The sequence below is a fragment of the Pestalotiopsis fici genome (genome assembly GCF_000516985.1).
Source record: "Pestalotiopsis fici W106-1 unplaced genomic scaffold PFICI_Scf_8, whole genome shotgun sequence".
NCBI classification, from domain to species: Eukaryota; Fungi; Ascomycota; class Sordariomycetes; order Amphisphaeriales; family Sporocadaceae; genus Pestalotiopsis; species Pestalotiopsis fici.
Genome location: NW_006917098.1, coordinates 1,757,965 through 1,783,369, shown reverse-complemented (window position 1 = coordinate 1,783,369; position 25,405 = coordinate 1,757,965). Strand labels below are relative to the sequence as shown.

Below are 25,405 nucleotides of genomic sequence, written 5' to 3'. Positions count from 1 at the left end.
GGTCCAATGTCATCACTTGCTATATTCACAAGGCATAAGTAACATATCTCTGTCTGACTGTCTGTACATACATGTAACATACATTCAAAACATCTAGCCAACAGAGTGACTAACCATTAGAGTTCAAGCGACACTTTGGCGCTAATCACTGGGCGCACCGAGGTGCATTAGCGCAAACTGTCCCTTCTAGAACCCTGCCTAGCGATTGGCTCGGGCTCGACATCCTTCACAAAGGCAACGACGACGTGGGGAAATTTCAGAGCGCTTCTCCACTTAAGCCTTTCTTCTGGCCTCAAATTCCATCTCCCAGCCTTGCGACAAGCAAATCTTTTTGGCCTTGTCAATATTTACACGGTACTTCTTTTTTTATTTTTTATTTATTTGCTAGGTGCGCATCATTTACCAGCAATCATGGATGAAGGCGAGCGACGTACCGTGAAGAGGTCGCGCTTTGATCAGACCGAGCCTGAACCTCGTCGTTCGCGCTTCGACCGACGATCTCGTTCTCCGCCGCCCGCCAGGAAGCAGGATTCCGGTCGCGATCGCAGTCCACTCAAGAACGACGCCGATGGCTCTGCCGAGTCCAAACGCCCCAATGCTGTTGATGCGGCTGCAGCTGCAGGTAAGTTGCTGGTCGGAGTTGCAGCCATTGTATGTGTGTGCTGACTCAACCGCATAGCCGCTGCCGCTGCCAAAATCAATGCGCAAATCCAGGCAAAGAAGGGTATCCAACACGTCGATGTGCCGCCCATCCGATCGACCTCGACCGAGTCTCCCGGCCCGAATGCTGGAAACCCGCAGCCCAACCTCAACGGTGAGGTCTACGTTGCCGACGGCGACTACATCAAGGATATGGAGGTCAATGACCTGCGCAACCGTTATCTACTGACCAAGGGTTCAACTCAAAAGATGGTAAATACTCCTTGTGACTTCCTACTGATTTACTTCAGAATCCTGCCTTTCCCGGCACCTCTTCAAATACTTTGTCCCCGTATTGAACAGCGTCTGAGGATGGTTCTGCTTACAAGAATCATGCTAGCTCGCTCGCCAATCCCCTCTGTGGCATCTGCTGACCTCAAATTCCTGAATTTAGATTAAAGAAGAGACCGGAGCTGGTACGCTACTCCCCCGATGTCCTATAATATTTTAACTTGATAGAGAACGAAAGTTGACTTTGGAAGATGTCACCACCCGAGGCAGTTACTATCCCGACAAGAGCATGGCTACGGCTGCTGTGAGTGCACTCTTCTCACTCCTCTTCTTGAGAGCCCAACTGCTAATGCTTTGCGCAGAACCCTCCCCTCTACCTCCACGTTACTAGCACCTCGAAAACCGGCCTTGATCAGGCCATTGCCAAGATTGAAGAGCTCATGAAGCAGGAACTACCCAACCTTGTGGACGAAAGACGATTCAGACGCAGAGACCAGGAGCAGGTTGAACGGGACGAGTTCGGTCGAAGAAAGTGGCCCGATGCTAAGATTCCCATCGATCTTGAGCCTGTTCCGGGCTTCAACTTGCGAGCGCAGGTAGTGGGACACGGAGGATCCTACGTGAAACACATTCAGCAGGAGACCAATTGCCGAGTGCAGATCAAGGGTCGCGGATCTGGCTACCTCGAGGCTTCTACCAACCGTGAAAGTGATGAAGAAATGTACTTGCATGTAGCGTACGTCTTCACCTCTTACCCTCCCCTAGTGTAAGCTGATGGAACTAATCCTGAAGTAGTGGTCCTGACCCGGCAATGGTCGACAGAGCCAAGCAGCTTTGTGAGGATCTTCTTGCTAGCGTCAAGGAACAGTATGAAGAGTTCAAAAGCCGTCCCCCGCGCCAGTATGGAAGACATGATGGCCATGGTGGACACGGTCACGGTGGACATGGTGGCTACGGTGGACGAGAGGACCGCCATCATCATGATAGATCTGGCGGCAACCAAGGCTACGGAGGCTATGGAAATAACAACAACAGTAATTACAGCAATTCCCCGGCTCACGGCGCCAACTCGGCTTCGCCTGCGCCTGGGGCTGCTTCTGCTGCTGCGAATCCCAACGACCAGTATGCCCAAGCCTACGCCCAATACTATGGTGGACAGGCAGACCCCTATGCTGCCTACGGTGGCTACGCAGCGTAAGCTACCCTCTCTCCCCTTCATTATCATACATGGATAAACTTACAATCGTTCTTTAGATACATGCAATATTATCAGCAATACTATGCTGCTGCTCAGGCTCAGCAGCAAGGCTCGCCTGCCCCTCCTGCTCCAGGTCAATCTGCATCACCGCCTCCGCCCCCGCCCCCGAGCGAGGCTCCTCCTCCACCGCCTCCCGGTGGTGATCCCAACCCCCCACCTCCTCCCCCGCCTTCGGGCGGGTATGGTTCTGTAAGTTGAGTTCGATCCTGGAGAGTAGGGTATCAATGTGCTAACTTTTTGCAAGGTTCCGCCACCACCTGGTCTGTAACGCTCCAGTCAACAGCAGAATCACCACGAGGCAAAGAAAAGGAGGCATTACCGGTCTAAAAAGGTCACTTCGGAATCAGAAATCATATCGATAGTGGGATAATGGCCGATGGCATAGCGAGACAGCATTCAAAGCGTCTATGAAATCATTCGAGAAGGTAGCGTGGCCATTACGAGATGGGCCTAGGTAGCCTGTTCGGATTGGTGCCTACTACGAGCAAGCCCACAGGACCCTCGGTCAGGTTGAGGTATAAAGTCCCGCAGTCTCAGTATTGTTTGCTCTTGAGGCTGATATTGCGCGCTGGTCAGAAAGCGACATCAGATTTGTTCAATTAGTCTCCCAAGTTGAGTTCGGAGATAGAGGCAAGCATCAAGTCATAATTTTCCCCAAGACACAGTCAATAAACATGAACAAGGACTTTGCACACTGAAGAATGAATTCCGCCGAGATTCGTTAGACGAGACTTGCCACTAGATTTGAACATGAAAATAGAATTATCCAATGCCGATTCCTTTGATCTACGTTCAAAATACTGTCAAATTCTCGTCTCGGGAACACTCAGCAAGTCGACAATTTTCAATGCTATTGCCTCCCAGGTTTACAATGCACCGAGGTAGCGTAACGTGCTTGTCCCTGACTGCACGTTTACCAACCGTCATGTCGCCCGACATGTTTGGGCTTTGCGACATGATAATCACGTTCTCACCCACTCTCAGATGAAGTTGGTTGTTGCGATATCAAGATAATAACGCGGGTCGTGTCCGAGACTTCTGGATAGGTTGCGATTGATTGAAATAGAATAAACACGGAAGCCGACCCGGGTGAAACTGTCCTTCGCAATGGCCGAGCTCCCTGGTACCCTAAGAACCAGCCATGGGCGACGCACTCGCGGAGAACGCATGGGCGGGCCATCCGGGCAAACGCCGCCAGACACCAGAGTACTCATCATATATCGCAATCATCACATTTTCCGCCTGATAGTAAGTGACTTGTATGCATCAGTATAAGAATCGGTGATCTCGGAAGCGATGAACGGGCATGTCTTTGGAATAGATGAATTATTCATGTTACAGTGAAATCATTCGGGTTGCTTAAGAGAATCATACTCGGTTTAAATGATGAGGCAAATTTTTCTTCAAAATGGGCAATGTCAATGCAATCAAGTGTATATAACAGATCTGGGAAAACGAGCCAGTTGAGATAATGGGAGATCGACGACAAGTGAATTGTGCTATATTGCTATTTTCGATCCTTCTCCTAGGCATAAGTGTCGGATATCCATCATTGAAAAATACTTCAGTACGTCTGAATCTATCTCAACTTGACTTACTATCTCAAAAGGAAAGTTTTCGGACAGACGGCGTGTTCTAATGAGATGGGAGCTTCCGCCCAGGTTATGTATCCTGCATAAATGAACTGGACTCGGGTCACTGCCGAGTGTGGTCTATTGTACAAAATCAGTATAATATTCGCGCGTTATTCAAACAGCCAAATTCAGATACAGTGCAAATCAAGAAGAACTGATTGTTATTGACGCACAACTAAGAACGATACATGTTTTGAGTCATTCTGCCCCTGCTGCAATCATTCATTGTGAGTCTGACCAGGGCAGGTTCATATACATACTAGTGCAGGGCGTACATATGTAGTGTGACAGCTGTGGATCCCGGTCTCGGAGCATCGCCAGCTGCAGCTATTAAGTTCTTCACAACAACATTGACGAGACTAGACTAGCACCAGCCCATCTAGCACCAACGTCTTTGTCATTTCAAGGTTGGATGACAATAGTTTTGATATTGCGATAGTGACAATCTATTGAGTCACGTCACTTGTCAAGACTCGATCATATTATATTACACCTCGAGTAAGTCAATTGGAGGCTTCTTGCACGTTTTCTGTCAGTCTTGATGCGCCAATGCCAAAATCTCAGAGTCTTCGTAATACCTGACCGCTCATAGGTTCAAACATCGCATCCTCGTCACTTATACAATTGGCTGAGCAGGTACTTTGGGCTTGGTGATATCATTGCCAAATTACACTTCTGCAATAGCGCCATTGAGCGACTTGAATCAGTCCATCGTTACCAAGATGAGGTATTCCAGCTTTCGCCTCGCCAAGGGCGTGTTTGGCAACATTCAGAGCCGGAGCTACTCGTCCCTCGGCGGGTCGACCAAGTCCCGCCACCTCATGTCCATTGCGGACCTGAGCCGCGACGAGTTCTCCCAGCTGGTTCGCAACGCCGCCAAGCACAAGCAGGCCGTCAAGTCGGGCAATGTGCCCCAGTCGCTGAGCACCAGCCTGGCCGGCCGGACCGTGGCCATGATGTTTAGCAAGCGCAGCACCCGCACCCGCGTGTCCACCGAGGCCGCCGTCGCCCTCATGGGCGGCCACCCCATGTTCCTCGGCAAGGACGACATTCAGCTCGGCGTCAATGAGTCCCTGTATGATACCTCGCGCGTCATCTCGTCCATGACGGCGTGCATGGTGGCCCGCGTGGGCCCGCACACCGATGTCACTGGCCTCGCCAAGGACTCGGATGTCCCCGTCATCAATGCCCTGTCCAACGACTTTCACCCTCTACAGACCATTGCCGATTTCCTGACCATTTACGAGTCGGCTCCTGGCACCGCCTCGCCTGGTGACTTGGTCCCGTCGGGTCTCAAGGTCGCCTGGGTCGGCGACTCCAACAATGTCCTGTTTGACCTGGCCATTGCCTGCGTCAAGCTGGGCGTGGATATTTCGGTAGCGTCGCCGCGGGGCTACGAGATCCCGTCGAACATGCAGCAGCTCATTGAGGCGCAAGCCGACGGCGTGGCCAAGCCGGGCAAGCTCACCACCACGACGGAGCCCGCCTCGGCCGTTCGCGACGCCGACTACCTCGTGACCGACACGTGGGTGTCCATGGGCCAGGAGGCCGAGAGCAGGAAGCGCCTCCAGGACTTTGCCGGCTTCCAGATCACCAACCGCATGGCCGCCGAGGGCCAGGCCAAGAGCGACTGGAAGTTTTTGCACTGTCTCCCCCGCCACCCCGAGGAGGTAGCCGATGAGGTCTTTTACTCTGACCGCTCCCTAGTCTTCCAGGAGGCCGAGAACCGATTGTGGGCTGCTGTTGGTAAGTCATCTCCTGTCTATTTTGCTATCATTTAGAACATTCTACTAATTTGTTGACAGCCGCTCTCGAGGCTTTCGTCGTGAACAAGGGCAAGATTCTGTAGACTAGGAAACAAAACATAATGATGTTACATTTAAATAGGCGAGGCGTTTAAAAAAGAGAAGGGCGGTCCTTAATGGTAGATACCGGCAGTTCACGATACACAAATCCAGCAGTATGATTGCACATTTGAAAGTGATTTAGATTTGCAATGAAGCTTTCAGTGAATTGTTCCTAGGCATGTGAATTACCAAGAAAATTACTACAGTAGTCTTTTTTTTGCTCTAAACAAAAACGGGTTACAAAAACCGACCCAGCCTTAATAAACAACGCCACAAAATTTCCGAATCACAAATGAATCCGACTCTCTTAACCAGGGGGCAGCTGGCTGGCGTCGACAATCTCATCGGCGTCCTTGACCTGGAGGGCCTCCTCATCGGGTCCGTACAATGGAGATCGAGGCAGGGCCATCAGACCGGTTCGGGTCGATTCCAGAATACCGAAGGGGGCAATGAGCTTCAGGAAGGAGTTGATCCTGACAGGCTTGGCGGAACTGCAAAAAGAGAGAGGATTAGTAGCTGTAACCAAAGTACACAAAGGATCTATATCAAAGTAATGGGAGAAAACTCACATCTCGACAATGCAGCTAGTGGTGCTGATATCCAGGACCTTGCCGCCAAACTGGTGGGCAAAGTAGGTAATGGACTTCAAGTGCTCGTGCTTGAGACGCAGAGCCTGCGAAGCGACGAGCTTGCTGGGGTGAAAGTCCTCGGCAGCATCAGCCAGGGCGCGGTCGCCCTCGAGAGCAGCGCCGTCGGGGGACTCCTGGGTGATCTCGCGGTGGTGGGCGAGCAGCTCCTCAAAGTACTCGGGGCCGAGAATGTTGATCTTGGCGAGCAGCAGCTCGCGCTGGACCAGGGGGGAGTTTGTGTAGTCGAGCACGGCCCAGACGGGGACCAGGTCCTCGAGCTGGCGGCGGGCCTGCTCGACGACGCCGTCCTGTCCCGTGAGCACAATGGTCATGCGCGAGAGGTCCTCGACCTCGGTGCTGCAGACGACGAGCGAGTCAATGTTGAAGCCGCGGGCGGCGAGGATGCCCGAGACGCGCGACAGGACGCCGGGCTCGTTCTGGACCAGGCAGTTGAGGATGTGGCGCTTGGGCGGCACCGTGGACGGGGTCGGGGTCTCGTAGAGAATGTTGGAAACGGCGGCCTGTGCAGACCAGGGCGAGGGCGAGTCGCTGGTGGGCAGAGGCTGGGAGCGGCGGCGGCTGGCCTTGTAGGCCATGGCCGAGGTCGAGCTGCTCGAGTTCCATCGCGAGGGGACGCTGGGGGCCGAGGAGCGCACCGCGCCGGCGGCAGCTCTGAGCGAGGCCGCGGCGGGCTTGAGAAAGCTGCGGGATGCCATCTTTCCTGGTGGTCGATGGGTCGTCGTTCGACCAGAGAAATCAGGTATTCCTCCTTCGTACCTCCTACAGTGGGTTGGTGTTGGTCAATGGCTCAATTATCACTGCCAAACTTGAGTCAAAAATTTTGGGCCAAAGACAGTCAGTCCCTGGCCGGCCAAAGGAGGTAGAGCTGCGATAGCGGAGGCAGGGTCGGCAAGTTATCTCGGAGCACAGACCAGTACTATCGCCGCGACTTCTCCGTAAATTTTCTTGGAGATCGAGACTAGGTCTATAATTAGTGTTTCTTTTTGGTAAGAGAGATGGATGAATCCGTATGGCCCAAGAATTATAAAAACGCTTTTAGGTTATAATTACTAGGTATTGGAAAGAAAAAACAAAAGGTACCTAGGTATGTACGACAATGGCCAATGAGCATGCTCGCAATCTTTGGGAAACAATCATGAACCGGAACTTATGTCCCTATGGATGAGGGGCAGTGCCTACCATGACATTGATATGTCACGCGTTGCGCTATCCTAAGTTGTCTTAATAAAAAGCCCTTTATGTTAATGGTTGCTTATAAGACCATGTTTCTGATTTCAACACGGTCCCGACTCGGCTCCCGATGTCACTCTCGAGGTCCTCACCTGCGGCTGAAAGTACCGGAACAACCTTTCATCCGAATAATAAGCACACCAACCACGATCAATAATGTACCCTGAACTTCACCTGATTACTTTGGGGATCGATTCGGTATCACATCTTTTGTCTTTCCACCAGCTGCTTAACCTGATTTCGAGATACCTGTATAAACGACATGGTTCGTGAGTGCGACAGTACCGTAACAGCTGATTCATGCAACTAATGAGAACAGTCGGCCCTTCTTTCCATCACCAAGTGCGGAGATCGTTCAACAAGTCATTTGATGAACGACTCCAAAGTGGAGGCGGCACTGATGAGCAAACTCCGTTAATAGGCAACGGTCATTCTAATGGCGTCGTCGAATCCACCTGGCACGAAATCCTTTCCGATATCACAAGAACTCCTGCAACAGACAGTCCAGATCTTTTTATTCGATGGATTGCTCATGCTTGGCATGTGGTGAAGGTGACTTTGATTAGCGGTAAAGTCTACGCATCCTGGGCATGTGTGACTGAGGATTGTCACTGCTAAGACTCGTTCAATATAGGAATGTTCATGAATTGTCTGCTCATTTTTCTGCCGCTAGGCGTCATAGCATCGTCCTTGAGTTGGCAACCTGGGGCAATTCTTGTACTGAACTCTCTCGGATTAATACCGCTAGTTGGTATTATAGATTTCGCGATTGAGGAGCTCTCTGCTCGGTCGGGCGAGTCCTCTGGAGGTTTGCTCAATGGAGTTTTAAGCTCGATTCCGAGTCTAGCCGTATGTCTTTTCACTCTTGTGATGATGGTTAGGATAAACATTGGTCCAAGGCTGATCGTTGACACAGATGGGTGCCATCAATCTTTATTACAGTGAGAGTCGGGTTGTACAAGCGTCCATCACTGGAACCATTATGCTCAATCTGCTTCTTATTCCGGGCTTTTGCTGCTTTATAGGCGGCATGGTTAATTTACGAGATGTGTATGGAAACGGATACGAACAAGCCCTAAGCACCCAGGGGCTGGAAGCCTGCTATCCCCAGCTTATGCTTGCCACTGCTGTGCTCCTAGTACCTTCGCTTGCAAGTAGTCCTGTCTCTGTCATTTTTGTTTGCTGACATCCTCTTTTAGGTGCATGAGTTTTCGTTCCATAGCGGAGACACAGCACGCGATGATTCCGTTCGAGTATTGTCACTCATCGCCGCCGCCGCTCTGTTAACGACATTCGTATTCTATCTCTGGGTTCAGCTAAAGACGCACGATTCAGTTTTCAACAACTACAGCACGCAGCCTCCCGAGGAGGATAGCGTTATAGCCTATCAAAACTCAGAGGAAGACGAGGAAGACGAGGAAGACGCAACCTTACTTTCGCCTGTAGCCGCATGGATTGTCTTTCTCATGATGACGGCAACATTTGCCTTTTGCGCACAACGTATGATGTCTGCCATATATAACTCTCCATCGGGACACTATGTTAACAGGAACCTTCTCGGCTTTATCGTCATTCCATTTATACGCTACTTTACCCTTGGTTTTACAGCTGTAGTCGTTGCCATTAAGGATAAGACACATTTGGTAAACTACATCGTAAATGCAGACATAATAGAAATGGCTCTCTGACTACTTCTTCAGGCAATAGGCTTGGCTCTTGGAGCCACTATCGACATGAGCTCTTTCGAAACCCCAATATTGATCATTCTCAGTCAGCAACTCAGCCACAAACCGCTCACATTGGATTTTCCAGCTTGTATGTAACTAAACGACCCTAAACACCAAGTGATAATTGCTAAAAGAATATTGTAATAGCAGACATAATTTCAATTGTTCTGTCTACTATGGTATTGTTGTACATCCTTTCGTACAGAAAATCAACTTATTACACAGGCGTAATGGTAAGCGAGTCATCCAGCTAAATTTGTTTCCAAGACTTTTGTTTAACACTATGAAAGCTTTCTGCCTTATATTTTCTGCTCATGGTAATCCCATTCATTGGCTCTGGTTCACCAGATAATAATGTGTGAGATTCCCAAGTTGAAGAGCATTAAGAGATGGCAATGGCAAGGGGAAAGAATAACTACTCACACTAGCAATTGCGTATTGCCATTTCTTAATATTTGAGACCTAGGCACAGGCTGAAAAGTGATTTGATCATTCAATAGATTAGGGGCTTCCAGAATTTCAATTGCATCTGTTCATAATATTCCTAATATTACACACGTGATGCACCGTAAATAGAACGCAGTCGTCTTCCAATGAGACGCTTGTCACTTTGCACGCTGACATCTATACAGAACATGTCAAATCCTTGTATCTTGCCGGGTTTGAGAGTTACTACCACAGCCGTGTTGCTCGGGCTGTAGGTGGCAACTCGTTGACTTGCAAGATCTTTAGGCCGCCGTAAATCCTTCACCGCATCTATACTAGACGCGATCGTCGCCATAAAAAAGCATTCGTAGTCTCGACTGTCTTTCGCTTGGACTACCCATATGCATATCAATAATCGGTCAGTAGTCCAAGGTAACTCCATTTCTATGATGGCTTTGTCACTTATCCAAGAACCCAGGTGTAATAAGCCAAATTTCGGAGAGTATCGCACGTTGGCAGGATAGAGGCCACGAACGTTGACACCATCAGGCAGGGTGCCGATATAGATGGCGTGCTGGCGTTCCAGCTCTGGAACGCTCTGTACAACAGCGGCGTGGAGCGACTTGCGCACATAGACTGTCTCTTGCCGTGCATGAGAAGAGCAGGAAAGTAGCTCGGAAGGCTTCGACCGGACGTATTGATCTCCTCCTTCGCATGTGATCTCGAGCCCAATGACGTTCTTGAAATCGCTGCCCCACCGACAATTGAGCCCTACTTTAGCAGTGTTGCCGTCGCTCGTAGGATCGAACTCGAGCGACGAAGTCAGAGGAATTCCTCTGCTTGTTAGGCTGGCCAGTATGTCCCTTGCGCTGAGGTTGCGAAATGGGACAATGCCGCGGCAATCGGCAAACTCATCCGGTGAGGAGGCGAGCAAGCCACGATACGGAGCCTCTGCCGCTGACTCGGGGGTCGCGCGCCATGCGAAAAGAGACTGATCTTCTGATTCCTTCAGGATCTCCTCTTGGAGACGTATGAAAGCCTTACGTCCTTCCCCATATAGCATGGGCATATTCACGTCAAATATGCCCATCAGGCAATACGCAATGTCTTCCTCCCGTTTCGTTTTCCTGTGGGCGGCCCAGGACATGCGCTGCGCAACACTGACCGTCGCAACGTCTCCGCCACGAAGGATATCCGCGTCTATCCCAGTGACGTTCTCGATCGCTTCCGTCAGATCCGCCTTCTCACCGACAAAGGACCAGGTGGCGCCATAGAACTCTACCCGAGCTGGCGCAATCAACTCCTGTAACGTCCAGCCACGCTGGAACCATGCACTCTTCCGAAAGCTGGAATCGGCTGAAGAGGGAGGGTCGTCGTCGCCCGGCACGTCTCTCAAGTACGCATAGCAGACAGCGGCTCCTCGGTACCATTTGAACATGGAATTAATGGCCTCGCTGAGCTCTGCGCTGCTGCTCTTGTCGATGCAGCACGTGTCGACCCAGGCGTAGCGCAGGCCATGCCGTCTGGCCTGTTCGCAAGTGTACGTGATCTTGGTGAAGCCTTCGCGGGTTTCGCGTGTTGCCGCATCCAAGAAGTCGAGGTATGATACCTCACTGTCACCCCAGTTGTGGGAAAGAATCGCATATGGCGGTGCAGGCCATCCCACGTCCTCCAATGATAGAGTTTCGATATCAATCAGGCGCATTATATGCCTCCTTGTGTCTAAACCTGAAATCAGATTACCAGCTACAAGTCTTTGTCTTGATGCCTCTGTTTCGACAGGCCAGGAAACGCATCTGGTTCAGCTGTCGGTCATAAATCATAGCTACCCCGCAATCATGATTTTGCTGATAATAATCCGCCCTGACCAACTACTTAGTTAGTTTGCATGAACCACAGCAGAAACTATGAAGGGAACGTCTTGCCTAATTGTCCAAAGGTACGCGCTCTTGAGACAACAAGATCAGTGAATTTACGGGGCTGTTACGGGTGCCAATGAATTAGCTGGTGGGAGCTGCACCCATGGGGCATGTAGTGGGTCAAGTTGCAAGCTCAGATAATACATCTACGTACCCGACGTGAGTTGAGTCACTGAGATAAGGCTCGAGGGACCTGCATTTTTCCTAATCGGGACAAATCCTTTGCCGGCGTCGGAACTGGTCACGACTATCGGATACCAACCGACTGGCTCACAACCACCAATTATGACATTCTCGCTCATCTCAAGCGAAACATGAACCATGTAATACAACATGCTCTGCTCCCCGCTCTATAGTATTGGTACTACTGATGAAGTACATCATAAATCCTCGTTCGCAATTTTTGTCGCTCGACAGTCTCGGCCGAAACTCGACCATGGTAAAACCGGCACTCTAATTGGCTATTAACGAACGCCACGCCAAGACTTGCAGCAGTATTGTTCTCGTAGAAGGTAGGTATGTTGCACTGACATAGGTTAGTTAGTACCCACCGCAAATCACCTGCTCGGGGATATCAGATAAACTTTTAGTACCTCTCTTTTGTAAATCGTACATCAACTCAGGCATATTTCTATGCTTCCTCGATTACATCTTTCCCTTCCCATCTTGGCCCAGGTGAGACACAGCCAGTATGAGTATGGCTGATCTAAATGCTACTCCTCCTTTATATGACCGGTTTGCGTGACTGATGTCTCTCTCATTTTATGTTTGATGATTTCTAGCTGCGTCATTTATCTTTTCGCGTCTCAGAAGAAGTGGCATGATCATTTTATGTGGCATATCTCTCCTGTCTAGTTCTCAATCTCAATCCCAGCATCTCCATTGGAAATTTGAATCTTGGTAGTGACAGCCGAAATCGACAATGTTCCGACAATGAAGCAGATCAAAGCGACAAGAAAAGGCATTCCCATCCAGAAGTCTCCGAGCTTCATGCCCCATTTGAAGGCTGTAGCCAAGATAGGACCACCAGCGATAAACCCCCCTTGCATGGCCACAGATACAACAGTAAACAAAACACCGACATGTTTCTGGTCAACCATGCCGGCCGCCAGACTGCGTGCAGGAACTCCGAACACGCATCCCGCAGAGAAGAGGAACTGCCCAACGAGAAGGGCCTCCCAGGACGTGGCGAAAAAGATAATACTAGACCCGGCGGCGAGTAAGACTCCGCAGGCTTGTGTTAAGCGCTTGTCCTTGATACTTTCGTGTAGATCCAGGCGGATCAGCAAGAAGCTGGACAATGCTGGGAGGATAACAGCCAGGAGCACCAAGGTGACTCCAGCTCTCAGAGAGAGCAGCAAGGATGCCTGAGGGTGTTAGCGGGAGTATTTCACGATGCTGATGGATGGAAAGTCCGTCTTACTTGACCCAGGGTCCAGTGGAGGCGCTTTGACGCGTATTGCAATAGTATTGTGCCATCAGACTGTTGGCCGAGGTAGAACGTGAAGAGGCATATCAAAAGACACACGACTCGGGCGTTGCCCATGATCCAATGATTGAGGTCCACAGCCCTGGAGATGAGAATCTTGAGACGCGGGTGCAGTCCAACCTTGTCCTGGCCATTTGACCGAGCGCCAAGCAGTTGTTCAGTATCGCCGCGCTCATCGCTACTTTGCTTGTCAAGTTGCAAAGTCTCGGGGACAAGGAGGAGCGCAACTAGGAATGACAGAACCCCCAGGCCCGAGGTAGTAACCATGGGAATCCATGGGTCAATGCTCATTAAACCAGCACCTACGGGCAGGAAGACTACGCGGGACACTAGACCGGCGGATTGGATGAATGAAAAGGCAGTCGTCCTGGGCGTAACAGTTAGCCTCTTCCCCCATGTGTGCAGAAGGGTACGACTTACCTCTGCTCTGCAGGACACACATCAGAGACCTGAGCGTAGACAATCGACGACAAGGTGGCGACGCCAGCGCCAATCATCTGCCAGAGGCCAGAGAGCCAGAGCAGACGCAGTGGGATGAAATGCGAAAAGCAAAGGACCAGTCTGATCCAGGTGTCGTTGAGTACAAGGCCGGCAGTGGCAAGTATCATGATCTTCCTGCGACCGATTTTGTCGGCCAGCGCGCCAAAGGGCACAGCAAGTAGGATTGCTGCCAGGGTATTATTAGTAGTTGTTTCAACAAGGCAGGCGGATGCATTTGTATTACCCGGCAAGTTCTCAAAGACATCCTTCCAGCCCAGGATATAGGCAACCTCGCTCTGAATAGGCTCCGCCTTGCAGTCGCCAAGGTGGCCGTCTATGGCGGCGTAGTACTTTTGGCAGACGGTGGCCTCGAGTATGGCGGTGGACGGGGCCAGGCTCAATTGGTTCCCGATCTCCAAGATGAAGAGAACAGCCGTGGCAGAGAGAATGGTTTGCCAAAAGCCTGGTCCTGAAGAAGGCTTGGAGCCCGGTGATTGTGAAGCTGGTGGCTCGGGATCTAGCAGCCTGGTTTCTTCATCTGGGTCTCTAGTCTCCATGGTGGGGTGGTGGAGGGGCGTTCATCAGCTCGGTAGGCGGGTATACGACGATGGATCTGGGGGCTACTGTAGCACTAAAGTTGAGTTTGCAGCGGGAACCAACCAAGGATTGAAAGGCCGCGCTGCCCACCAAATAAAGTATTGGAGCCTCCAGTGTGGGGCAACTGTTGTCGCGGGGTAAGGACATTCCGGGGGCTGCCTGATTGTAAATACTACTGTGCATTACGCATTCATTGGTTACATGTATGTACACCCTGCTCCAAGGACATTCATTTTGTGGCCGGAAAGATGTCAGCGGTTGGCTGTTGCTCAAAAGGATTCTCGCGTAGTGGTGCGCCTCTTATCCTGCGATGTATGACCAAGACCTATGTCCACTAGGAATGCAGAGGGCTACAAGTCATTATTTCGGCCATGTCAACGGTTCATAGAAGAGAAACTCGAACTTTCGCAAAACTCGTCTGACAGAGCTGCTCTGCAACTCGCGCCGCCATGGCAAAAAGTGCATGCTTCGACTTCTGCCCCAAGGACAGCGACAATCAGCTGTACCCGCGTGTTCACTTCTCTTGTCGCTCTTTTGATTTCACACTCCTGTTCCAAGATGTCTTTTTCATTGCCGTCCCGGCCTCCCTGATGCTGATAATTATACCGATCCGACTACGAGCACTATGGACGGCGCAGGTGCAGGTCAAGTTATCTGCGCTGGCAATATGGAAACTGGTACAGTGCTATGCATTGGATTGATCTCACCCTATTAGCCCCATGTGTCTAACTGGCTTGCTGATAGAGTCTCTACATCCTTCTTTTCACGTTCCATATACTCTTCCTGGCTCTCCGTCAGCGGGCTCCCCGCTTGGTTACGACCATGTCGATAGCCTCTGGCGTGTTATCAGCAGCCGCAGTTCTCACCGCCGGAATCTTGTCCTTCTTGGAACACCAACGATCGTCAAGACCTTCGGACCTCTTGGTACTGTATTTCTCAGCATCTGCCATCCTCTACATTCCAACCCTTCGATCACTTTGGTCCATGCCGTGCCATACCCAGACGCCCGGTGTCTTATGGGTCGTGATCTATGTTGGGACCATCCTTCTCGCCGCCATCGAGTCTGCTCGAAAGACTCAGTCGCTTCTTTATCCACCTGAGAAAGATGTTTCTCCAGAGGGTTTCACTGGAATTTGGAGTCGTGGTCTTTTTGCTTGGACTCTTCCCTTCCTCCGCTTGGGCTTTTCAGACGTGCTTCAACTCAGCCAAATACCCCAAGTGGGTAGTGATCTCAGGGCAGAATCAACATTGACTACCCTCCGGGGCCCTTGGCAAATTCACCAAGGAAATTATCGCCTAATCCGGGCCGTCTTCTCCTCTAACAAGTGGCTTTTCCTTTCTGCCGTCCCCCCGCGCCTTTCGCTTTCTGCCTTCATGTTTTGCCAGCCATTTCTCATCGAAGCTTCAGTCTCATACTTGAACTCAACGCCGGACGAATATAACAAGTACTACGGACGTGCCCTCGTTGGAGCTTTTGTTCTTGCTTATGCCGGCGTGGCAATCTCACGAGCATTATATATGCGTCAGACATATCGTTTAATTGCCCGCATTCGATGTTCTCTGGTGGCCATGATGTACCAGCACACCACTGGTTTCCGGGCTGCCGAACTGCAGGACTCATCAGTCGTTACTCTGATGGGTACCGACGTGGAGAGGATAGCACAGGCCCTCAGGTTGATCCATGAACTATGGGTATCGATTCCAGAGGTGGGCATAGCTGTTTGGCTGTTGGCTCGCCAGATGTCATGGGCTTCTGTTGTGCCACTTATCGTGTGTCTGGGTCAGTCTGCCCCATCCACATCAATTCCAATGTACAAATGATGATCCTGCTCTAACAAGAACAGTATCTGTGGTAATAACTTCGAGGATTTCAGCATCTTTCGGAAAAGCCCAAGTCGCTTGGAACGAGCGTGTCCAGAAAAGGGTTGCTACCACTGCCGGCATGCTAACAAACATGAAAGCTGTCCAGATGTTGGGCATGTCAAATATCATGAACGAAATTGTAACACATCTCCGAATGATCGAACTGAAAACATCGGAGCGCTTCCGCGCATTTTTGATTTGGCAGATCCTCCTTGGTACGTAAATGGCCTCTCCCTAGCAAAGACGACCGGATATTAGCCCGGTCCAAAACTAAAATGCTGGCCAGGAAACGCTCCCGTGACAATTGCACCCTTCGCAACTTTCACCGTTTATGCTATCATCGCCGTAACGACAAAAAGTGACACCCTTCTTTCTGCTCAAGCATTCACTGCGCTTTCATTGATTAGTCTGATGACGACTCCTCTAATCCAGTTCTGTCAAGCTTTGCCTTATTGTGTTCAGTCTGCCGCCTGTTTTGGTCGAATACAGGAGTATTGTCTAAAGGAACAGATTTTCAATACTATGGATAACCCGCTTTCCTCATCGTCTGAGCTAATCCCACTCAGGAGTATTGACACCCTGAAAAACAGAGAGGGACATCTAATACATTACTATCATGCAGATATCGCCTGGTCGTCTTCTTCGGAGCCCATACTCCGAGACCTAACACTTGACATTGGCCCCGGCCTCACTGCCATCGTTGGGCCGGTCGCATCTGGGAAGTCGACACTGCTATGGAGTATGCTCGGAGAGACAGCCCTCTTAGCTGGGACAGCTTCGCATTTCACTGCAGCAGCATTTTGTGCACAGACTCCCTGGATCATGGACGAAACGATTCAACACAATATAACAATGGGTTTGAACCTTGATCGAGAATGGTACAACTTCTCAATATATTGTGCATGCCTCTATGAGGACCTAACTAGGCTCCCTCGAGGCGATCAGACCTTGGCAGGGAGTAATGGCGCTTCCCTGAGCGGAGGGCAACGCCAGAGAGTTGTTTGTGCTCCCATTTTCTTTCATCTCGCTCAAGTGTGCCACTTTTGAAAACACTGACCGCTGACCTCCTCCAGGCGATTGCTCGCGCTGTGTACTCGAAATTGCCTATTGTTATCCTCGACGATGTAATGAGTGGACTGGACGCCAAGACTGTAAATGCTATTTGTAGCCGTCTCTTTAGTCATTTTCGCAAAGCCGGCATCTCTGCCATTGTAGCTACGCATACACGTAGGTAATATCCCCTGTCCATTTGACGGTGGCCGGGCTGACTCGGGTGATCAGGGAGCGTCCTTCCTCACATGGACACAGTCTTGGCGTTGGAAAGTGGACATATGGTTCAAGTTCGGGACTTGGTTGGCGTGAACATACAGTCTGCCGGGGTCGTAGAACAAGTCCCTTCAGCCACGGAGTCACCTGCACTCGAATCTATATTACAAAACAACAATGACAATTTGGACATCCCTCAAGATTCAGAGCCTCCAAATAATGGAAGTGACAGCGAAGAAAGTGAAAGTGTGCCACTTGACTCTGAAAGACAAAGAGGAAATTGGGCGGTTTATTCATATTACTGCCGAAGTGCTGGACTACTCTCGGTAGTAATCTGGATTACTTGCTCGATGCTCGCTGCTGTCTTCACAGGAGTTACAAGTAGGAATTCCACCAATAATGGCCCAATTCTTAATTCGGTCTAATGGAAGTATAGCAATATGGGTCGAAATATGGACCGACGAGAACCAGAAACACCCCAACCAAAGACTTGGCTACTATTTGGGGATATATGCCCTTTTCATGGTTTTGTCTAATTTGGCTATGGGAGGCGAGTTATGGTCTGTGGCCTCTCTAATAAGAAATATCAATCAAGATAGGTATATGCTGACGATGGCGGCGCAGGTACTCTTTTATCAAGATTATTAGCGATACCGCACTTCATTTACACACTGATATCCTAGATGCCACTTTGAGGTGAGTACTGAGCTTCGCGAATGAACACCAGTGCATCAGTTTCTGACTTCTTTCGTCCAACAGAGCGCCTTTCCAATTCTTCCAAGAAGTGGATGTTGGCTCCATCACAAATAGGTTCAGCCAAGACATGGACCTCATCGATATGGTTTTGCCGTCTCAGGCAGCTCAGTTCATCACAGGCTAGCACATCCCTTCATAAGCACAAGTCATGATGAGTCTAATGATATTTTCTTTTTCAGGTGCTGCTTCATGTCTCGTCCAGCTCATCATCCTGTGCGTTCTCGGAAAATACTTGGCGGCAACTATTCCCATATTTCTTGGTACCTTATTCATACTTCAAAAGTGCTATCTCCGCACGTCACGACAGGTCCGGCTTATCGACATTGAAGCGAAAGCCCCGCTCTACAAGCAGTTCATTGAAACAGTTTCAGGCGTGACAACCATTCGGGCCTACCGCCGCAGTCCATACTTCCGCCATAGAAACGCACAAACTCTGGACATATCGCAAGGGCCATACTACATGCTTTTCTGTGTCCAGCAATGGCTTGTGCTGGTGTTAGATCTCATTGTGGTGAGTAGGGCGGTAATTTCATCCTATGGTTCCATTTATTACTCAACCCCCAAAGGACAGCACGGATAGTTCTGGAAACCCTGGGGCTCGACAAAACCAATTGTGAGATTTCGAGCTAACATGAGAACGATTTCCAGGGAGCCCTCGCCGTGATAATCGTCGCTATTGCCCTGACAACTCTGGGCAGCATTAGCGCCGGTGAGCTCGGTGTTGCCTTGGTGTTGATACTCCAGTTCAACTCTCTTCTTTCCCAAAGCATACAGGCTTGGACCAAGTTGGAGATTTCCATTGGGGCTGTTAGTCGGATTCAGCAATACGTAAGGGACACGCCATCAGAGTCCGCAGGAGACCCTGCTCCACATCAATGGCCAAGCCAAGGTGCCATACGTTTCGACAATGTTGTGGCAAGCTACGCGTATGAAAAACAGCCTTCATGTCCACATTTAGAATCAAATCTGACTATTCACAGGCCCCATGCTCCTCCTGCTCTTCATGGGGTAACCTTGAGTATCCGCCCAGGAGAGAGGATCGCTATCTGTGGCCCTTCGGGCAGTGGAAAAACAACACTACTCATGACCTTGCTCCGTATGACTGCGCTTCGAAACGGTCTTGTCAGTATTGACGGAACCAATGTTTCTACATTGTCACCAAACGACTTGAGAGCAAAGATGAACGTACTTCCACAAGAGCCTTTCTTCATGCCTGGCACAATCAGATTCAATCTCGATCCCCGGCAGTGCTCATCGGAGCATGCCATAAGAGCAGCCCTTGACAAGGTTGGTCTATTAACCAAAGTTGAGAGCAATGGGGGCCTTGAGGCCGGTTTGGACTCGAGATGGTCTCAGGGCGAAAATCAACTACTATGCCTAGCCCGTGCCCTTCTGGTGCCAAGCAAGATATTGATTCTTGACGAGGCTACAAGCAAGTATGTCTTCTATTTCATGACTCTCCCGATGTCCTTCAGCTCCAAAAAAATAAAATAAAAAAAGATTGTATACTAATGATCACTCCGCAGTGTGGATGACCAAACAGAAGGAATCATGCTGGATGTGATTGGACAAGCGTTCAAGGACCATACCGTCATCTCGGTCATCCATCGGCTCTCGAAGATAGATACTTATGATCGAGTGGTGGTCCTCAAGGATGGACGTTTGATAGAGAGCGACTCGCCCGCGTCACTGCTTGAGAAAGATACAGTTTTTCGGGAGCTGTACCAAGCCTACGTCTCGGGACATTAGGAAAGTTTGCGCGAGGAACTCATAGAAAGACCTTAGTCTAGGTATCATCATAAGGCTTTTGACCCACTTTCATTTGGAGTGCCATATCACTACTAGACTAGATTAAACGGATCTTACGAGAGAATGCAACGCAGCGCACACCCTTTAAGCTTATCCTAGTTGACGTGTAGCTATCCACCGAATAGATCTTCATCAACCTTTCATGGCCTGGCACCATCCGATTGACATAAGCTACCTGGGAATGGAAGCCATGCACTTGTCGCAGCCATGGGAGAAAACGATTTTCTAGACTACTTAGTTTTCTCGGCCAGCCCAAGATCAGATTCAAAGTCTCTCCCATTGCTCAGCCAGCTCAATAAAGATATCACGCAGAGTCTCTGGCTGCACGACCTGTGGACTATGCCCCGTGTCGATATCCTTTTCAATCCACTCCATGCCCGTGCCCTGGAGCATCATGTTCTGTACCTCAAGAGGTATGCCTACATCTTTGATAGTGCGGATATATGCTATGCGACCCTTGTAATCTACGTGCAACAATCAGCATGGATTCTCGTACACTGAGATTCTGACAAATTGCAAGGAAGTGGGATTTGATGACTTACGCTCTGAACTCCACGAAGCCTTTGGACACGGACTATGGAACGATGCAAAGCTGGGACACAGGGTCGACATGACGATGGCATCCTGCACAAGCTTTGGTTCTACGTCCTGGTACAGTGGCGGTGCTGGGTCATCGCAAGTGAGCAGCCCCGCATGGTCCTATATATTCTTTCACCGTTAGCAATCTGAAAATGAAGTCTCGTCAAGCCGGAACGTCTTCTCTTACACCATCACCAATACCAATGTGCGGCGGCAGGTGTCCGCCAAATGCTGCAACAACATCCTTTCCGTCCCCGCCGGCCACCAGCAGCGCAGCAATGAAAATCTGACCCAGCACGGCCGTGGTCTTGCCCTGCGCGGCACGCTCGGCTTTGCTGAGCCCCATGGCGGCGGCGCTGCCGGGGATGCTGCTATACGAGTGCGTGACCAGGATTACATTGTGCTTTTCGATATCGAGGACGGGGAGGAGCATGTTCTTGAGCACGTAGTCGGCATCATCTTGTGCGGTAACATTCTCGCTGCTGCCTGTGTATTTTTCAGAGTTGTTGTCCTTTTCTATTGTACGGATGAATAAAAGGTCCTTATCATACCAGTAGACGGGAGCAACGCGGACAATGTAGGGTAGCCTTTGCTTTGAAGGAGATGGAGGAGGTAGCCATAATGAGAAGGATTCTGAGAGGCACCAGGGACGACTACGAAAAGCGTACGAGACGTAGGGCGAGGCATGATTCAAAAGATATTGTTGAGAGGAAAGAGTGACGTGGGAGAGTGGTGTCCATTTGATAATGGCTGGTTTGTTGGACGATACTCGAAAGATGATATAAGTCAAATCTACTGATGCACTGTAAATCGTTCTTGGCAAGTGTTCCGCCCTTTTGCATTATGAGAGCCAAGGGGGCCCTGCTTGTCCCTGCACCCCTGCTCTTGCTCGGCAATCCGATTCCACGGATGCATACCAATGGACCAATGCGGATATTTGTGGCCAAGATGAAGGGGCTCAATACAAACATGCGGCTGTAATATAATAGCAGAAAAATCTTGACAAGTGCCATTCCTGCTACTTGAAAGTTTTCTAAAGCGACATTGGCATATATTATCCAAGTGAGCTAATGAACTAGGGACCTTAAACGAGGACCATAAACGAATATGGCCAGCTGTAGTTGCCGTCACATTACAAGGTACTGTATCGGCACGTTGGTTGTTGGTGCGCGCATATCAACAATTAGGGTTGGTCGACCGCTGCGACCCGCAGGCTTTCAAATGCCGACAGTGCTTATTGAATCACTCTTGCTTATGCAGTTGGTTCGATGTTACCAGACTTCATGACGTGTTGGCCCAGAAATGTCGCCGGGAATGCAGGTGACATGTTATGTCAATACAGATGCATACATACGTTGGTACTTACCTGCGGGAGTAGATCCGAAAGCCAACAAAAAGGACGTGATTTGAAACGCTGGAGGGGGAGAGATACAACAGAAAAATCCCAGGCGAGGACTTGGATAACTTTCTCTATCTCCCAACAATCGCCACAACGCCCGCTCAAACATAGACACAAAGACACAAGGCCATAGCCTGTATATCCTATAGCCTACCAACGAGCATGTTGATTCTTTCCCTGCTTGCGCTGGCCTCGGCCTATATCGTCTGGAGCTTTGTTTGCCTCGAAACTAACGTGCGCAATGCGCGTGCACTAGATTTTCCTGTCGTCCGTCTACCCATTGATGCCAACAATGTCTTCTGGATCCTACTGCAACCGCACGTCTGGACAATCCTCGATCACCTTCCATTCAATTGGTCCTCCTATCCGCGTTTCGTCCGCTACTCACGCCGCGGCTGGTACGTAGCCGAGCGCGCAGATGCCCACGTCCACTTGGGACCTGTTTGGGCATTGGTATCTCCTGTGAGCATCAACGTTCATGTCGCCGATCCGGACACGATTCAAGACATCGTGACACGTCGTGGCGACTTCCAACGTCCCTCTGCCGAACTCAGTGAGTACTAGTCTAGCTATAGACTGTGTCGACCGTTAGCTAGCAGACCACTATCTAACCGCATCCAGAAATCTTGGAACTATACGGACCATGCATCTCAACTGCGAGATGGCCAGACTGGCCACGCCACCGCAAACCCATGGCCACGCCGTTCAATGAGACTATCATGGCCTCTGTCTGGGGCGAGTCGCTCCGCCAAGCCCGAGCCATGGTACAGACGTGGGTGGGCTTCTCCGACGCTGGGATTCAGAGCTATCAACGAGACACCCGGGCACTTTCGCTCAATGTGCTTGCGGGTGCTGGCTTTGGCAAGCCATATGACTTCCGCTCTTCCACGGAACCTGTGACCGATGAGATCGGGGAATACCGTGACTCATTACAGACGGTTCTGGACAACATCATCCTCCTGCTTGTCGTTCCGTTTCGCGTGCTGACCATGGTTCCTGGTAGATGGACCCGCATCGGCAATGCCGGCATCTCATTCAAGCAACACATGGTGAAGATGCTGGAAGATGAGACCACGGCTCTGAGCGAGGGGAAGAGTGGCTCAGGCGGCATCCTGTCAGGCTTTGTGCGTGCTGCCGACCTTTACCATCGTGATTCTGTAGTCGATCCGGATTCTACGGGCGGCAAAAAGGGTCTCTCTCCTGAAGAGATTTATGGCGACTTGTTTGTCATCAATTTTGCCGGGCATGATACTACCGCCAATACCTTGGCTTTCGCAACGCTGTTGCTAGCTGCACATCCTGATTTCCAAGCCTGGATTGCGGAAGAGATCCAGGCTGTGACCCAAGGCGAGTCAGTGGAGAAATGGGACTACAAGGAGCTATTCCCACGGCTTAATAGGTGTCGTGCGGTGATGTACGAAACCCTGCGCCTATTTCCCCCGGTTCCGGCTTTGCCCTCTATCACCTGCGACCACACCCAAGAGTTTCAGGTCGGCGATAAGACCTATACCGTACCGGTAGGTATCAACTTCACTGCCAATCTGCGAGCCATGCAGACGCATCCCCAGTACTGGCCAGATGCGAACGAGTGGAAGCCTTCCCGATGGGTCTTGAATGCAGCGCCTGGTAGGACCCCTTCTTTTGCACAAGTTGGACAGGAAAGCTTTTTCGTTCCGAGCAAAACTGTCTTTTTCCCGTGGGGTGAAGGTCCCCAAATTTGCCCCGGTAAGAGATTCGCAGAGGTGGAGGCCGTTGCTGTGATAGCATGCCTGTTCAAAGCGCACCGGCTGCAGATCAAGAAAAAACAAGGGAGAGAGTGATGATTCGGTGCACAAACGCTTTGAAAAGTGCGTAAATGATGTTGACCTCGAGATGTTGGTGAGACTCCGAGATGCAGATCAGATAACTCTGTTGTGTAAAGAGGTGTAATTGATTTGGGTTACCTATGCTGCAGTGGGGACAACCTGTGTATACCTACCTGCCTAGACACGTACCTAGATACCGCCTACCTAGGTGGTCAAGTAGACCAGTGTTTATTATAGACACTTCAGATATTACTTACTGAGTGTATAACAAGATTGATGGAACGAGCTTTTGTCAAGTATGGATCTCCGTTCACAAAAGTGTATACCATCAAAAGTATTGTGGTTTTTTAGGTATCAAACATTCTCAGTTTACACGGTTTCTCGTATTTGTTCTTCATTGTGGTGCAGAAGCCCAAAACTACTTGTTGCCGGGTCATATGGTATACGAAACATCCTAATATTCACTACCTCCGAAACTCTAGGCATTTCACTTTACAGACGCAAGTATGCTATGATCACTCTGCCTCTTTGTTTCCTTGATTATCCCCAGCCCACTCAGCTTGGACAATGGCCGTTCTTGCACCGGGCGGTACGGTGGTACCAACGAACTTGAACTTTTCGTCGGCCATAGCAAATAGAGTGTGAAATTGATGTGTCGATTTGAGGATGGCTATTTCGTTGGACGATGCTCGAAAGGTGATATAAGTTAAAACAAAAAGCCTGGAAAGTGCGGCGTCAGAAACTGCTGGAAATAATCTGGCTACCGCCTTTTATTGTGCAGTACGTATGTAGTGCCGTGTAGCACACGACATGATTGTAAGCTCGTCGACTGCCGTTGCCTCTTTTGAAGTGGGGAGGAAGGGCCAATCAAGTGACTTATCCCGGTCATCTACTCAACAAGTCAGTAAAGTACTATCTTGCTCATGACTTGCATTTGATGATGTGAGTGATACTGAATGCCGGCAGGTGGGTACAGTGCCTTTCTGATGATAATGTGCATCTTCTTCTATGTGCTATGGTATTGTCTCGGTCTTTTCGACCTCCCCACAAATGCATTGGGAATCGTTCTTGGCAAGTGTTCCGCGCTTTTGCATATTGGGGGCCAAGGGGCCCTGCTTGGCCCTGCTTCCCTGCTTTACTCGGCGCTTCGACTTCACGGATGCGTACCTACCAGGCAGTAGTGTATCGGCACGTTGGTTGTTGGTGCGCGCATATCCGTGATGGAGGTTGATCCGTTACGGCCCGCTTGCCGTTCCTTGTTGGCAATCATTGGGGGCATAACATCCTATAATTTAACAGCATTTTTATGACAACACCTGCAAAAGTTTGGCCATAAGCACACATGATCGTAATAATGCGAATGCGCGCAAAATAAAGATATCTTACTAGTAAGTTTTCATTTGCAAACGGATGAGTTGTTGGAATAATAGGATTTGCGGTTTCGTACGAGGACGGCATCTAGATAGATATGTAGTATAAATTGGTTGGCTAGCCACCACAGCCATAGCGTGGCCAACGGATGCTAGCATCCGAACGCCGTCAGGCGTTATCTACAGGTCATCGTGCGAAGGGAAATATTCCCTTTGCACGAGACGTTAAATATAGATCTATTTGCCGTCACCGGTTGTACGAAGTGAAATCCATCTGGATGGTGAAGCCAATCTACATGAATCGTTATTGCCTGATACCGTTGTAAACCGATCTGGCTGTTCCTGAACACTATGGGGTTGATCAGCGTGCT

General features: G+C 50.1%; 10 protein-coding genes across 10 annotated transcripts; 6 read left to right on the top strand and 4 right to left on the bottom strand.

Annotated features, from left to right (window-relative positions):
• Positions 1-411: 411 nt before the first annotated feature.
• PFICI_11243 (uncharacterized protein) lies at positions 412-2,456 on the top strand (the record flags this gene model as incomplete). The annotated part of the gene is made up of 8 exons (XM_007839824.1): positions 412-622; positions 680-912; positions 1,094-1,115; positions 1,182-1,234; positions 1,293-1,666; positions 1,726-2,124; positions 2,185-2,377; positions 2,433-2,456. 8 exons carry the CDS (start codon positions 412-414, stop codon positions 2,454-2,456), a joined length of 1,509 nt encoding a protein of 502 aa, XP_007838015.1.
• A 2,088-nt stretch (positions 2,457-4,544) lies between these two features.
• PFICI_11242 (Ornithine carbamoyltransferase) lies at positions 4,545-5,671 on the top strand (the record flags this gene model as incomplete). Its single annotated transcript, XM_007839823.1, has 2 exons — positions 4,545-5,568; positions 5,628-5,671. 2 exons carry the CDS (start codon positions 4,545-4,547, stop codon positions 5,669-5,671), a joined length of 1,068 nt encoding a protein of 355 aa, XP_007838014.1.
• Positions 5,672-5,976: 305 nt separating this feature from the next.
• Positions 5,977-7,014, bottom strand: PFICI_11241 (Acetolactate synthase small subunit; the record flags this gene model as incomplete). Its single annotated transcript, XM_007839822.1, has 2 exons — positions 5,977-6,160; positions 6,239-7,014. 2 exons carry the CDS (start codon positions 7,012-7,014, stop codon positions 5,977-5,979), a joined length of 960 nt encoding a protein of 319 aa, XP_007838013.1.
• An 844-nt stretch (positions 7,015-7,858) lies between these two features.
• On the top strand, positions 7,859-8,167 carry PFICI_11240 (uncharacterized protein; the record flags this gene model as incomplete). Its single annotated transcript, XM_007839821.1, has 1 exon — positions 7,859-8,167. The coding sequence occupies one exon, from the start codon at positions 7,859-7,861 to the stop codon at positions 8,165-8,167; it is 309 nt and encodes a 102-aa protein (XP_007838012.1).
• Positions 8,168-8,531: 364 nt separating this feature from the next.
• PFICI_11239 (uncharacterized protein) lies at positions 8,532-9,372 on the top strand (the record flags this gene model as incomplete). Its single annotated transcript, XM_007839820.1, has 3 exons — positions 8,532-8,687; positions 8,749-9,192; positions 9,250-9,372. 3 exons carry the CDS (start codon positions 8,532-8,534, stop codon positions 9,370-9,372), a joined length of 723 nt encoding a protein of 240 aa, XP_007838011.1.
• Positions 9,373-9,826: 454 nt separating this feature from the next.
• On the bottom strand, positions 9,827-11,407 carry PFICI_11238 (uncharacterized protein; the record flags this gene model as incomplete). Its single annotated transcript, XM_007839819.1, has 1 exon — positions 9,827-11,407. One exon carries the CDS (start codon positions 11,405-11,407, stop codon positions 9,827-9,829), a length of 1,581 nt encoding a protein of 526 aa, XP_007838010.1.
• A 1,065-nt stretch (positions 11,408-12,472) lies between these two features.
• PFICI_11237 (uncharacterized protein) lies at positions 12,473-14,147 on the bottom strand (the record flags this gene model as incomplete). The annotated part of the gene is made up of 4 exons (XM_007839818.1): positions 12,473-12,988; positions 13,045-13,477; positions 13,531-13,777; positions 13,835-14,147. The coding sequence occupies 4 exons, from the start codon at positions 14,145-14,147 to the stop codon at positions 12,473-12,475; spliced, it is 1,509 nt and encodes a 502-aa protein (XP_007838009.1).
• Positions 14,148-14,636: 489 nt separating this feature from the next.
• Positions 14,637-19,821, top strand: PFICI_11236 (uncharacterized protein; the record flags this gene model as incomplete). The annotated part of the gene is made up of 13 exons (XM_007839817.1): positions 14,637-14,864; positions 14,932-15,967; positions 16,032-16,265; positions 16,337-17,049; positions 17,124-17,277; positions 17,332-17,697; positions 17,753-17,876; positions 17,941-18,012; positions 18,076-18,180; positions 18,229-18,587; positions 18,725-18,998; positions 19,053-19,508; positions 19,599-19,821. The coding sequence occupies 13 exons, from the start codon at positions 14,637-14,639 to the stop codon at positions 19,819-19,821; spliced, it is 4,344 nt and encodes a 1,447-aa protein (XP_007838008.1).
• A 324-nt stretch (positions 19,822-20,145) lies between these two features.
• Positions 20,146-21,147, bottom strand: PFICI_11235 (uncharacterized protein; the record flags this gene model as incomplete). Its single annotated transcript, XM_007839816.1, has 4 exons — positions 20,146-20,345; positions 20,424-20,580; positions 20,648-20,946; positions 21,012-21,147. 4 exons carry the CDS (start codon positions 21,145-21,147, stop codon positions 20,146-20,148), a joined length of 792 nt encoding a protein of 263 aa, XP_007838007.1.
• Positions 21,148-22,021: 874 nt separating this feature from the next.
• PFICI_11234 (uncharacterized protein) lies at positions 22,022-23,679 on the top strand (the record flags this gene model as incomplete). Its single annotated transcript, XM_007839815.1, has 2 exons — positions 22,022-22,412; positions 22,481-23,679. 2 exons carry the CDS (start codon positions 22,022-22,024, stop codon positions 23,677-23,679), a joined length of 1,590 nt encoding a protein of 529 aa, XP_007838006.1.
• Positions 23,680-25,405: the final 1,726 nt, after the last annotated feature.